Source organism: Podarcis muralis, chromosome 2 (assembly GCF_964188315.1).
Source record: "Podarcis muralis chromosome 2, rPodMur119.hap1.1, whole genome shotgun sequence".
NCBI classification, from domain to species: domain Eukaryota; kingdom Metazoa; phylum Chordata; class Lepidosauria; order Squamata; family Lacertidae; genus Podarcis; species Podarcis muralis.
Genome location: NC_135656.1, coordinates 78750686 through 78765614, shown reverse-complemented (window position 1 = coordinate 78765614; position 14929 = coordinate 78750686). Strand labels below are relative to the sequence as shown.

Below are 14929 nucleotides of genomic sequence, written 5' to 3'. Positions count from 1 at the left end.
TTGTTGTACGTGTGCCCACATGCCTGCTACCTCTTTTTTGGAGCAATTTTAACTCACCAAATTGCCAGGGCATCCAAGCACAAATATCTCCGCCTTCCTGGTCCCTCTTCAAGGGTGGTTATTTGTGCTATGACATCATGCCAACACCAGGTCACCACATTACACTTCTAAGACATTTTAAAGTTTGTGATTGCTGTGCTTGGTTCCACCACCCCAGGAATGCCAGTATCCAGCATCAATAGGAAGTACGGTACGTCGCAAAGAAGCAAAGTTAATTTGATGCATTGCCAAGGCATCATGGCACTATGACACAATGAAAACAGATCCAAAAAAACTCCAAAAACAAAACCTGGAACATTTGTGGTATGAAAGGAACTCAAGTGCCCTGTATTATATAAAGATAGTGGCACTTGTGAAAGTTGGTGGAGTCACTGTAAATAGTAGTGCATTGTCAAGTGAGGTTGCACATTTTTATGGGCAACTGTCACTGAAATGGCATTGCTCCATAATTTCCCCACAGTTTGTTACCAGCCAGTAAAATCAATATGCAACCAACTGTGATACAGCAATGGAAAATTAATGTGGTATTTGATGTTCTCATGCCTCAATTCTACCACAGAGGACTCATCTATATAAGGATGAATAAATCTGAATGTATGAACAGAAAATGCCATCTTCTTGTGACATTTCCCCATCATTACTTTTATATAAATGTACCTGGAGAAACTAGGAATAACAAACTTCATCATGCATGAAGAAGGCGGTGCTTTGTTAAATAAGTCAGAAACGAAGTAATTGTATTAATGAAATAAATATTCTAAACCTATCCATGGTCTCTAAAGCTGCGAAAGCTTAGTCAGGCTACATAATTCTTTTAAAAATGGTGATTAATAACAGTGCCTTCAATTCTAATTGTTACTTCCCATATGTCAATTCAAGTTTGTTTCATTGAGTATGCAGTGGTACCTCTGGTTGCGAACGGGATCCGTTCCGGAGGCCCGTTCGCAACATGAAAAGAACGCAACCTGCAGCAGCGTGTCTGCACACACGAGGGTTGCGATTCGCTGCTTCTGCGCATGCGCGTGATGTCATTTTGCGCTCCTACACATGCATGAGTGGCGAAACCTGGAAGTAACCCTTTCCGGTACTTCCGGGTCGCTGCAGGATGGACCTGAAAGAACGTAACATGAAGTGGACGTAACATGAGGTATGACTGTATATACCTATATGTATATGTATATCTATATACAGTGGTTCGGAATAGAGTAGTTGCTTTGGAAGACGATCATCAGGCATCCACACAACATGACCAGTCCAACAAAGTTGATGTTGAAGAATCATTACTTCAACACTGGTGATCTTTGCTTCTTCCAGTACACTGATATTAGTTCGCCTGTCTTCCCAAGTGATGTGTAAAATTTTTTGGAGACACCATTGATGGAATCTTTCGAGGAGTTGGAGATGGCGTTTATAAGTGGTCCATGTTTCACAAGCATATAGTAAGGTTGGTAGTACAATAGCTTTGTAAACAAGCATTTTGGTTGCAGGTAACCAGCAGAGGGCCTTCTTGGTGGTGGTACCCACCCTGTGGAACGCCCTCCCATCAAATGTCAAGGAAATAAACAGCTATCTGACTTTTAGAAGACAAGCAGCCCTGTTTAGGGAAGTTTTAATGTTTGATGTTTTGTCATGTTTTTAATATTCTGTTGGGAGCCACCCAGAGTGGCTGGGGAAACCCAGCCAGAGGTGTGGGATATAAATGATGATGATGATGATGATGATGATTCACCCTTGTCTTGGCCAATAGTCCTAGGTCTCCTTTACATTGTTGGTAAGTCTCTTCACTGGCTACTGTAACAGAATCTCCTGTATCTAATTCCATGCCTACTAGATGATTGTGGAATTGTAGGCTCCACTTTCTCTCTCCACCCCCTCAGCTGCACATTGTGAACCCCCTGATCTGCTTTCTCTCCCCTTATTTTCTTGCCCATTCCTTGGCCTGGCTTGGTTGTCCCGCTAAATAGCTCCTCTTGCAATTTCTTGCTAAATGCCCAATTTTTCTGCATTTGTGGCACCAAGACATTCTGTGATTATACAGGATGAATGCATTCCTCTACAATGACAACGCATCTCTAGATCTCTAGGCTTCTCCTGTGGGCTGTGCGCTTGGATTTATTGACTCATTTTGTCTGTATTTTGTCCTTATTGTTAAGTTCCATATCCTGTAGATTTCTCACTGCTGCTTCCATGGCTGTCACCCCCTATAAAGCTTTGTCCCAGGTCAGTCATTGATTTTGAATTTTAATATCACCAACTCCACACTCCAGAACATTTGCAAAAGAACAGCGTTCGGCAAGCCTTTTGCAACCAGCAGTATACATTCACCTTCCTTCCTCCTCCTAAAATGGCATTTGAAGCATTCCACTGTTATGCTTGGCCTTGGAATATAGTGGTCAGACAAGATCTTGTGCAACTCTGCTAAACTTTTGTCCCTTGGCTTTTGTGGTTGCTAAACTTTTGTCCCCTGGCTTTTGTGGTTGCACTAAGGTTCTAAAAAGAGAGTAAGCTTCACTGCCAGAAACCATCAGCATTGTTGCCTTTTGTTTCTCACCCTCAGTGATTTCATTAGCATGAAAATAGTGTCTTTCCACATATTGCTGCCATTCCGCTGTTTCTGAATTAAATCCCTCGATTTTCCCATAGGAGAAGAAGAATCTTTACTACGGCCATAAGGTAAGGTAAAAGCACCTACATACATACATACATACATAGAGCATGCTAAACAGGCAATAGGGCAATGGTAGAAGTAGTGGATACACATACTCATTCTCTCAATTACAACAAACCAGTATAAGATAAAAAACACATAAAGCACATAAATCATGTGGCACATACCATAGGATAATATGATATTAATTTACTTGTTGCTGCTGTAAAGTTCTTACTTATTTAACATTAAACAAAGTTGCTGCAGAGCAACAGATTGTTTGTTGATGAACAGGCTAGCACACAGCTGCATAAGAAATTGAGAGTACGCACAAGAACAAGCTAAAGGGTGGAGTCTTAACTCCAGCCCATAACTGAAGAGAATGCTTGACTCTGAAATTACCAATTACTACATAAAGACATGGGTGGCGCTGTGGTCTAAACCACTGAGCCTCTTAGAATCATAGAATAATAGAGTTGGAATAGACCACAAGGGCCATCGAGTCCAACCCCCTGCCAAGCAGGAAACTTGGGCTTGCCGATTGGAAGGTCGGCAGTTCGAATCCCCACAATGGGGTGAGTTCCCGTTCTTCTGTCCCTGCTCCTGCCAACCTAGAAGTTCGAAAGCACGCCCATGCAAGTACATAAATAGGTACCGCTGTGGCAGGAAGCTAAACAACGTTTCTGTGTGCTCTGGCTTCCGTCATGGTGTCCCGTTGTGCCAGAAGCAGTTTAGTCATCCTGGTCACATGACCCGGAAAGCTGTCTGTGGACAAACGCCAGCTCCCTAGGCCTGAAAACAAGATGAGTGCCATACCCTATAGTCACCTTTAACTGGACTTAACCGTCCAGGGGTCCTTTACCTTTACCTTTTATGTAAATCAAGAAGCAACAACAAGCAACAAGACTCGAAGCAGCCAAAATAACTAGGATTGCTCAAAAAGCCCAAGGTGAACTATGTGCATAACTGAGACTATTTCCCAGAATCTTTTGCAACAACAAGGGGTCTTGTGATATATGCTGAGGGCTTACTTGGTAAATATGTCTATGTGGAGAATTTTCTTTTCTCAAGGTAAAAAGTTTGCAAGATATTCTTCTAATTTATTTGGTGTTGCAGCAATTGTTCTGTATTTAAAACTATGTTAAACTAGGTTAACTATATTAATTTTAAAAGCTAGGTTAAAGCTAACATTTATTTATTTTTTCTGTCCAGACTCCCAAAGCATCTTAAATGAGATCAATAAAAATGTGAGGAAATGAAACAAAAAGAATTAGAGGAGGGGGGCTGCAGAGGGGGGAGGGAAGAAAACTCAGGCACCCTTTATTCCAGTCACAGGGTTTTCATAATAACCAGCTGGGGTGGAAGCAGTTCAGGGAAAAGAGGAGCTACAAGGAGCTGGTATTTCAGCAGAGCTGGTAGAGTGGGCCTGCTTTCCTTAGCTTCTCTTCTCTCCCTCTGTTGCAACGGCACTAATATAATGCGAATAAAATATCATTTCCTTAGCTTTGAAGCTGCTTTCATCAAAAAGCCAACTTGTACACATAGAGACTCATCTGCTAGGCTCACCTGGTTTAGCCAGTCAAAGCTGCTTCCAGAGTGTGGCTGCTGACGCATGCTAGCAGCTTCTAGGAGTCACAGGTGAGAGCTGAGTGCAGGGTGGGGACCAAAAGTGAGCAAACTACCCCAGAAGGAGTATGATATGTCCCCCACCAGAGGGACTACCCATCTCCTAACACCTCATACCTGCTGCATGTGGATATTGGAGGTGAGGACAGCTTCTTCAGCATCCTCAGTTTAAGCTCCCTCACATTCTTTTGAGCATCTCAATAGTTCTGAGAAGACTGATAGGGAAGTGAGCCTTAAACATTTTCTTAGATTGTCCAAATTTATTAAAAGCTTTCATCATTGATGGAGTGCAACCATCACCCATTTATCACTTTGGCAGTAGCTTTCTTCAAAGCAACTTAATCTGGGATTATTTTAAGGTAAAGCTAAAGCCAGTTTCAAACTTCCTTAAAGCTTTTGAGTATCTAGCAAGACTAGTGAGTCAAATTCACATTTAGACTCTCATGTGGCTCTATGAAAGAGCTTTGAAATTGGCATAAATTACATTATACTGACTTCAAGGATACATCACACACCACAGTCAGAGGAACTGTCTAACTATAAAATGGCTGTCAGCTGCTGATAACCATTCATTCATTTATTCATTCATTCATTCAGTTAATCAATTAAACCCATTTGGTTACAGCATAAAATAAAGGCTCCTAAAATGAGCAAGATCCTCAGTTTGCAATCCTACATACAGTTTCTTGGATGTCAGACCTATAGAATTTACTTCAGTATACATGTATAGGATTGCATTGTTAAGGTGGCTAGAGTAAAGACGCTTGAGGCCTTTGTTAAACCAATGTTGACATTGAAATTTTAGCTGTAAAATAACATGAAAGCCGTAACATTCTGATCTGCCCACTGGGATATCAAGGTTACATTGTAATCTTGGGACTCGCTTCAGCTGACAACAGTAGCCATGTCTGCAGAGATTTCTGTTCAATTAGAGGAGAAAATGCTCTAGCATTTCCACAAAAGCTAAAATGGTGCTTTCAGTGTTGGGAAAAGGAGAGTGGGTATGCCAAAGAAAGTCTTTGCAGAAGAGTCTGTTTGGGACCCCACTCTCACACTGGACTTTATCAATTACCTCTGTTAGAAAATGAAGAGTCGTCATTGGAAACTGCCTGCCAGTGACTTAACAAAATGATTGACTGCGGTTGCTTCTAGTCAGCGGAAGGTCTCTACATTACAAATTGCTTGTCCATTATTTCTCTGACAGGACAGACCAGTGGAGCTTGAATGGCATTTATACTCAATCAAATGCTAATGTTGATTGAAAATGCTGGGTTTCATGGTTTCTTGATGTGCCCTGCCGGGGCAAGGAGAACTCCACCGCTCCATCATGTGTTTATTGCACAGAGCTTTTAAAAAAGCTTTCAGGTCTCATAACTGCATACTGCCCTGCTCCTCTTCCCTGCAGAAAGATGTGCTTAATTGTACTGCATATGCCTTGGAGATGGGCAGACCATTCCACATTACTTATGGAATTCATGTCATAGTTTGGGACACTTTTGGCTTTTAATTTACTGGACTCTGGGACCATAACTGAATCAAATAGGCTTCCAGTCTGTTCCAATGTGATTCCTCCGCAGTTGAAGCTACAGCCCTACCCTGCCATCTCTGGTGGAATTTGAGAACTTCTCTAGTAAACCTATTTCCACCTGCTCTTTTATTGCTCATTTCTCAAGATGCTGTGCAGTAGGAAATGTGTAGTTGTTAGGTCTGAGGCTGTTTATACCCATGACACATTTTCTGTAGTTAATCTGCTTGTATCACATGATCTTCTGCAACTCTGCTATGATATATGATACAGTAGAATCTTGGTTTTTGAACGTAATCTGTTCCAGAAGACCGTTTGACTTCTGAAACTGAAAGTGGAAGCTTCAATATCATAGGGAAACTCGAAACAGAAGCCATGTGGCATGTTTGGCTTCCGAAAATCGTTCAGAAACCAGAGCAGCTACTTCCGGGTTTTTGGCATTCGAAAGGCGAAACGTTTGTCAACGGAGGCATTTGAAAACCGAGGTTCCACTGTATATGGATAGCCTTTGAGTGGTGTAGTGAGATGCCTTTCTGGGGGAAGGGCTGTAATTCAGTGGTAGAACATCTGTTTTACATGCAGAAGGCTTTCAGGTTCAACTCCTGGCATCTCTAAGTAGGGCTGGGAGACACTCTGCCTGTCAGGGTGGACAATACTGAACTAGACGGATCAATGATCTGGCTCAGGATAATGCCAGCTTCCTATGTTCCTATACCCTTCTAAGTAAGGTTTCCTAGTTCCTAGTAATTAGAGTTCCTCGACGCTCTCTCCTTCCCCATGTGTCCAGTGATCCCTTTCCCATTGCTCTGTGAAGGAAAAATCTAGTTTCAGGAACCAACAGGTTCACTGAGACAGATGGATGAAGAAATGACCAGAGAATTGTGGTGGGAGACATTCCTGCTGCATTTTCTGCCAATAAGCTATTTGGAGTGACAGCAAAAGTCTCCAGGTTAGTACCTAGCAATTTCACTTTCAGCTCTAAGAGTCTATTTATTAGAATGGAAGCAAATATGCACTAAGAGACCAAGAAAAGAATTTATAGAAGCACAACTATGTATAACATTAGCTAAAACCATACTTATGCTTTACTATGGACTGAAGTCTCAACAGAAATAGCAGGGAAAACAACATTCAATGAATCTGATGACAGCACATCTTTCCCCTCTCCCCTCGCTCCCGTTAAACATAAAAAGCATTTACATGTTTAATCCACAGTACAAATTAGTATTTTACATGTCATAATACTGCAGCATTTTATAATACTTTTTATACTACTGTATAAAAAGGCCCTAAGGCTTGGCTTCTTCCTTGTTTTATATACAAAATAAGATCCACTACAATATAAGGAAAGGATTAAACCATATCACAAAAAAATCTATATGTTGCAGTTATGGTTTTGATCAACAACATTTCATATGTTATTTATGTATAGCTGTGCTAAAAAAATTAAGTAAAAGATTTGTACTAGACTGCTCTATCTTTTTTTAAAAAAACAACAACAACACACCATATTTATTTTAAAATTCTGCTATTCACTTGCAAAAAAACTTTTAAAAATTATTTTGATTAAACTACTCATCAGTACACATGGCTGCTTGATTTGGGCCTTATCCAGTTTTCTATAAAATAAGAGAACTTGAAAAGAATTTAAACCTTGCATTGTCCTATTCGTATAGTATATGGTTTATTCAAGCTGCCAAATTAACTAGATTCCTACTTCTGCCATGTCATTTAGGCCAGAAAAGCAGAAAATAAATCTGATCGATTTCAAGTTTTATCTTAACAGTCTAATTGGATAGCCATGACATTCAATAAGGTGTTAACAACGGTTTTGCATCTTTGGTCTGTCATGCTTCATTTTTGGCATGTCCTTAAAAAATATAATACATCTTGTATGCACCCCAAAAAGAATGGGCACCTTCAGTACTGAATTTAAATACAAAACCAGGCAAGTAATGCGAACTGCAATGTCAATTTCAGCAAGAAAGCACAACACATCTCTCTCTTCCACTGGATCTGAAAATTATTCGGCTTTGTTTAAGTGTAAGCATGGATTAACTGCCACTCAAATTGTGTTCTTTTGTTAAGGGACCTGTGTTTGCAGATAAGTAGACATAAATTATGAGGACAAAAAAGAAAAGACATCTAATAGTAAGTGACTGACAGCACTATGCATGTCTAATAAGAAGTAAATCCCATTGATTCCAGGCAATTGTGTATATGATGTCAGCCTGAATGTTACCTAATATAGAAGTGTGGAATCCTTGGCCCTCCAGATGAATTACAGCTCCCATGATCTCTGGCCATTGACAATGCTTGCTAGGGCTAATGGGAGCTGCAGCCCAGGAACATCTGGGAGGCCAGAGGTTCCCCACTCCTACTCTAGCACCACAGCTTGCACATTTAAAAACTGCCGCACATAGCAAACGTGATTGCTGCATGGTCACAGGATGTACAATTTGAGCCCTCAGACATGTAAACACTGGCTCCAGGTTTCAGCGGGCTTCAATTTCCCCATGCTGTAAATAGCATTGCAGCAACACTAATCTTTTCTCCACTGCAGAGAGAAAGAGGATGGGCCTATCTATATAGGAGGTGGCCACATGCTGCTCACCTGTGGATTGAAAGGCTGTATCCCTTGCTGATTTGCTGTGGCTGTATGGCATGCGGGACCAAGGAGAAGAAAAATTCATACCCAGCCCAATGAAGAGGCAGAGATCAGAAGCAACAGGCCTGCAGCATTTGCCTGAGAGTACAGTGTGCTGACACTGGCTATATGTATTTCCCATGATGGGTGGGTGGTTTGCCCTCAGCAAGTGCAATTCCCATGTAAAGTGTGGCACTGATCTGGCACTACTGGTGCAGTATCTCTGATATACCAGAAGGTGTAATTCCATGGCACCATAAGAGAATGCATGAAAGCATTGCCTGGGAGCAATTCTCATTTAATTCAATAGGATTTATTTCTGAGTAGACATGGTTACAATTTTGCTGGTTGTCACACTCAGCGCACATCCAATGAAATCCATGGACTTAGGGTTAAGTTCATTGATTTCAGTGGGTTATTCTGAGTATGATGAACATTGGATTTGACCCGCTCCCCCCTCCCACCCAAAAAATGTTCAAGCTTCCTGGACACTGGACAAGACCCAAGTGCCTAAGGAGGCTGGATTTCATCCAACCCTTTGGATTTCCACCTCTTGTCCTCCAAAGCTGAAAATGCATGTAACTCTATAAGGAGAGCTTGCTGTGCTGTGCATTAGTTCTCATATTAACCTTTTGTCTTCCTCCTGCCTGGAGGAAGAGAACGAGGCAGCTAAAGTTACTGAGCAGGCAATTGCATGAGGAGGTGCGAGACTAACATGTCCCCATCTGATTTGCTGGCATGTCAGAACGCAGCATTTTTTTGCTACACAGTCCAAGCATAGTGAACTCTCTTTGTATATTACATGTAAATAAGTGTAAATACATTAAAGAGACTTTAAGGGCTTCAGGTCTTTTTAAAAGCTGCACCGGAAGAAGCTCCGCAGGTGTAAAGAGATCACTTCCATCAGACATTGCCATGGGCAGGGACTGACGTCCTGCCTGCCAAGCAGCCCAATCCAACTGTACTTAAGCACAAAGTCAAACTAATTTCAGTGGCCGCATGATTAATTCTCTGGGAAATCAACAGGACCTTTAAGTGCTTAAGTTTGGATAGATTGTCTCCCCCCCCCCCCAGCAATTCATTCTGAAGTTGTCACTGGTGCAATACAAACAGAAGATTTTAGAGCATCACGTAAATACTGTACATATATATTTGCTTTAAACCACAATGCCTTCTTCTGCTCAGTTAAAAATCCAGAGTTATAAGAGAAACGGGTTGTGCGTTTTAAGTTAATTTTACAAAAAACAAAGATGTTTTTAGAAAAATAATAAGGGGGAAAATGATTATTATTTAAAAAAATCTATAACTAGGCATCATAATAAGCTTTGGTAGAAAACACAAAGGCGATAGCACCAATAAACTCCCATTAGAGTACATATGCCTCAGTAGGCATGAGAAGAGATAAAGATGTAAATTTTAGCCAGGAAGGTCGTATAGGTTCCTTGACGCCAAAGCTTCATTTCAACATCTAACAAAAAGTCTTGGGGTTCCTTCACTTGCCGCTGAAGGTAGACAATGCCTGTGTAGGAATTCAGCTTCCTGGTGCTGAAGTAGTTCTCTTCATTTCCTTTGTTGATTGTGAGGATTATGTTGTCTCCAGCATAAGCAGGCGAGGGACCAATTCGGAAAATATGCGCAGGGATGACAATGTTAGTTTGGAAGTTAAGCTGATAGTAAGTAATTCGCAAAGGAGTGTTTTGGCAGTCCACATAGTTAAAGCAGTTGATACGCTCACATCTCCTGAGAGAGAGAGGAGAAAAGGGAAATAGTTAGCACTGCAGAAACTGTGATTCGAAAAGATACACATCTGGGCAATTTGCAAAGTCCCAGAAAAACCTCTCTCATGTGTTAGGCAGATGCACCACAGAGCTGCAAACTTTGTGCAATTAACAGCTGCTCACTCTTCTTTTACAACACTCTTTACACTGATGCAATTGTCAGCATAACAGCCAAGTATCAAAAGATCATGAACCCTGAAAGCCCCCTCTGGAAGCACCACAATGAGCGCATAGAGGAAAACAGACAAAATCGTACTGTGCCGTTTGCCTGCAAAAGGAATCTGTGAACCATCAAAGTGCAGTGCTCTGATCAGGCTATATACAAAATCCCAGAGAATCATGCTTACAAAGGCAGCCCAGGAGTGCCTTTTCTGCTTTCATTTAAAGCAGTACAGATCGAGGATAAAGAGCTGCCTTATGCAAAGTCACCTCAAATGTCCCAGGACCCACAAGCCTGACAGCTCTGCAAATTCTCAAGCAGAACCTCCAGATGACTGTAGTGGATGCACTTCTGCCAGGGAAACATCTTGACATTATGCTGCCGTGGCTTCCCATAGGCATTGGGTTAGCCACTGCAAGAACAATGTCCTGGACTAGATCTAACAGACCTCTTCCTATACTGTTACAACATGGTTTTTCAACTCTGCGCTATTGTAGAAAATCCATTGGCGGCAGAGAGGGAGAGATCATGATTGCCCATTCTCCCTTCCCTTGCAGCACCCCCCCCCCCCCCGCTCCAGAGAGATGAGGGACTAGGCCTGCCTTGATTGTCAGAGTTCATAATTTGGGTGTGGGGTAAACAATTTACTGTTTTTGGTGATTTTCATTTTTTGTTTTAATAATATTGGTATGTTCTGATGGATGTTTAATGCAATTTATGTTTGCATATTTTGGTGTTGTAAGCCACTTTGATATTTGGGGTGGGGGAAGAGAATTCAAGATATACAGGTTTTTTAAAAAAAGAAACCAAACTACCAGCAAACCACTGAGCTGTTGAAAAAATTGCAATTAAAAGATATTGGTCCAGTAAAAACTAATTTTATTATCTTATTATCTGCAGTTAATGGTGATTTTCCTTTTGAAAGGAGGCTCTGGAATCCCCTTTTTAAAAAGTCATTATTTTCTTCTGTTTCCATTCTTGTTTCAACTAGTGCCAATTACCACACTTCTGCACGCTGTAAAAGTAATTAAAATTAAATTAGGTCAGGATGAAATGTTTGTAGGCAAACATTTTGGTACGAGAGCTTTCAAGAGGAGGGGTCCAAAGTATACCCCAAACTCTCTCATTCATATCTTTTTGCATCTGTTTTATGCTTTTGGCCAGGGACAGTAGGGGTTCAACAAACTCTCTAAGATATAGCTACTGAGGAGAACTTTATAAATATCATCTGATTTAGTGGCTTTCTTATTGGACTTACATTTCAGACACTTTTCTGTAGTTCGCTGGGCACTCAAACAAAAGACACCGGAAGCTGCCCTGAACATTGTAGCAAGATTCGGTTGAGGAACAATTGTGGGTTCCCATTGCACATTCATCAATATCTGGGAATGAAACACATAAGAACGATCACGTAACATATTCACAAAACAGTGTAGTTGCAGCCTTATTCCAAATCACAAGATGCAGCTTTATTCCAAAACTATGCAAGAAATATCACTCACATGTAGGTATGGGAACTATTGCTGTGCTACTTTATGCTAAGAGCAGCAGAGAGTGCATTAAATTTGCTTTGATGTAACCATTTTTAAGGTTCAAGTACATCTGCTTCTTTGGAAAATACTAACCGCCAGTAGGGAAACCTGTCATGCTTACAGAGAAGTCTAAGTGATTTAAACAGGCTTGATCCCAAGTAATTGAGCACACAACTGCAGCTTTAGAGTGCTGACTCAGGCATCTGAATGCTGTGCATGTTTATTGTGGTCAGACCTCCTGAGATCAGTAAGGCTTAAGACCAAGTGAGCATGCACAGGACCTCAGCCTTAGACTTGAAGCTTTGCTTCTTCCACACAACAGTACAACAGTTATGGACAGTACAACAGTTATGTGGTGGGGAATCCATGCCAACCTCTCCACTTCTGCACACAAATAGCCTCCAGGGTGACACTCTGGGTGCTACACTTTTGTATGTTTTGCAATAGGAATTTGAGAAAAGCCCAGTTGGATCACACAAGCTTGGGCTCATCTAAAGTCTAGCAACCTGATTCCAGCAGTGGCCAGCTGGAAGACCCCAGGGAGCTCACAAGCACAGCATGAAGCAAATAGCCCTATCTCATTGGTTGGCCCTTAGCAAGGCTATGCAAATGGTGTGTGACAGTATTTGTCTATCACTCAATAGGTATCTACTGGGATACTTGGCCTGTACACCTGTGTACTCTGTGTACTCTGCAATAACAGTGGAAAGGGAGAACCAAATCAGTATTTTTTCATACAAGTAGGAAGATAAAATGATAAATTAACATATGCAGATTTGGACTTGATTATCATCTTATTAGGACACGTTACTAAAAAAACAAAACCAGCAACAGAACCCTCTTCTGCACTTATAGTTGCATTAAGCTTAAAAAAAAGATTGCAGACTTCCTGTATTTCCCCTGCATTCAGAGAAGTTTATTTCCACAAAATGTGCTTAAGATCAGAATGAAAGACTCCTTTTGTTACTGAGCACAATAACGGTTTTTTGAACAATAAGATGACAAAATGTTCAATTGTGGTTCTGAAGATATGGGATACCAGATGCGATGGATCCAGTTCAAGGAGGGAGGGGGGAAACTGGCTGAGGACTGTGTGTAGCCACACAGAAAACTCTCAGATGTCTAGACAGCATTCAGAGGTTTGCAAATAAAATAAATGTTAACAGACAAACCATGTGGCAAAATCCTGTGGTGAAATTTGCCCGTTGTCATGCAGGAGGCAGGCTCTTAAAGAAATACCATAGCCTTCCCGGAGGGTCAAAAATTGCTCTTGCGTGGAGCATGGCTTGGTTTAAAAGCCCAAAGGGCAAAAAATTTAATAGGAAGTCAAAGAAAATTAAAGTAAATTAAGCCCCCTCCTCACTGTTTCTTAAAACTAGGTGAAAAGGTTAAATTGTTTCCATATGGAACCCGATGTTGCAAAAAGATTTACTTCTCCATCTTGGCTGTCTGAAGCTTTACCACATAGCTTTAAAAACAATGATCCATAACATAAAACTCCAGCATGCCAGTTCAAACAGATCAGCTTGAATTCACTCAACTATAAAAAGGCCATGAATGAAATGGAAGGAAGGGGGTGGAATGACTCATGGGCGAATATGTCCCCGATACAAAAATATTTTTTTCCTACATTCTCCCCATGGTGTGGAAGTGAGCTCACCCATCTCATGTCTAAGATCTTTGGAGCTTATTGTTTAAATAGGCTTCCTGTGCTGAAAATCCAACGGTGATAAATCATGTAGCCAGTATCTCCCCCAAATCTGGGAAGCAGCTACGTGACTCAGGTTCATGACCATTGGGTGTCCTGCTTGGTTTTTATGCCCATGCATGGCCTTCAAAAGGCAGAATGATGATGATCTTACTCTGCCTTCAAAAGTAGGATAATTTGGGGTTAAGATATCATCCAGGTGACTGGGCCAGTAATCCATCCAAGGATCCTCAGCTAGGCTGCTTTCGACTTGTACCAGTTTTGATGCTGTAATCTCAGAAGCACTGATATGCTACCACTGTTGTCAAATTGTTTTAGGAAAATCAAACAAAAATGCTGGTGTTTCGTTTCAGAGACAGCAGAGTATTATTTACATGCCTATGATATCACTCCTGGGACATGAGAATAATGCTAGTGGTGTGTATGCAACCATTAGGACTTGGTTACCACTGCTATTTTCTTATCACCTGTATACATTCTTGTAATTCAAGATGACTGTGAAACAAAAAATAAACTAGCTGCTCATTCTATTCATTTATAAATACCACCACTGTAGATTTACTAAGTCTATAGATTTCATAGTTCTATAGGCTGGGGCACTGCAGTTTGGATAATTAAACATCGTCGGCAGTCATCATGGGTGGAAGCCAAGCTTGGCTCATATTCGAAAGGGACACCAACTCTGAAATGGCTCTGGGAGCTTGGTGAGGAGGGTGGCGTGGTGTCCCAGGAGTGAGAGTGGTGCTGGGCATGGCAGCGATCAGGGCAGCTATCCTATCCCACTATGAAGGTGTCCAAAATGATCTCTCCCCTCTGCCAAACTCTCTCTACCTGGTGGAGTATTGTGATGAGAGCCCTGCTTGCACTTGAAAAACAAGCAAAAGAGCCTTCTGTATTTTTGCCCCCCACAAACCACATAAGAGAAATAGAGCCTGCCCTTCAAATGCTATCTTTCCTTCCCCCCTTGTGCAACCTCAATAATAACTGGACTAACTGTGATTTTTATTGCAATCGTAATAACAGCAAACAGTGCGATAAGAATGTTTGACCTGATGGCTGAGCAGGTAGAATCTGAAGCACTTCCATCTCCTTCTTACCTTGACAAGTCCTTCCATTTGTTGCCATGGTATATCCTTGATCGGGACAAGCACACTGATAGCTTCCAGGCACATTCATGCAGCGGAAAGTGCACAGAATACCTGCACTCTGTGCACATTCATCAATATCTGAGGAAAAAGAAGAATGT

The 14929-nt window shown here is 41.3% G+C and overlaps 1 protein-coding gene across 9 annotated transcripts in view; it reads right to left on the bottom strand.

Annotated features, from left to right (window-relative positions):
* Positions 1-6915: 6915 nt before the first annotated feature.
* FBLN2 (fibulin 2) overlaps positions 6916-14929 on the bottom strand; it is a 143366-nt gene continuing 135352 nt past the window's right edge. For all 9 annotated transcript variants that reach the window (XM_077924877.1, XM_077924873.1, XM_077924871.1 and 6 more), the window contains 3 exons: positions 14781-14909; positions 11702-11825; positions 6916-10245 (listed from right to left, as the gene is read on the bottom strand). In XM_077924877.1, the coding sequence (XP_077781003.1) occupies positions 9888-10245; positions 11702-11825; positions 14781-14909 (611 nt within the window). In that variant the 3' untranslated portion in view covers positions 6916-9887. The remainder of the gene's footprint in view (positions 10246-11701; positions 11826-14780; positions 14910-14929) is intronic.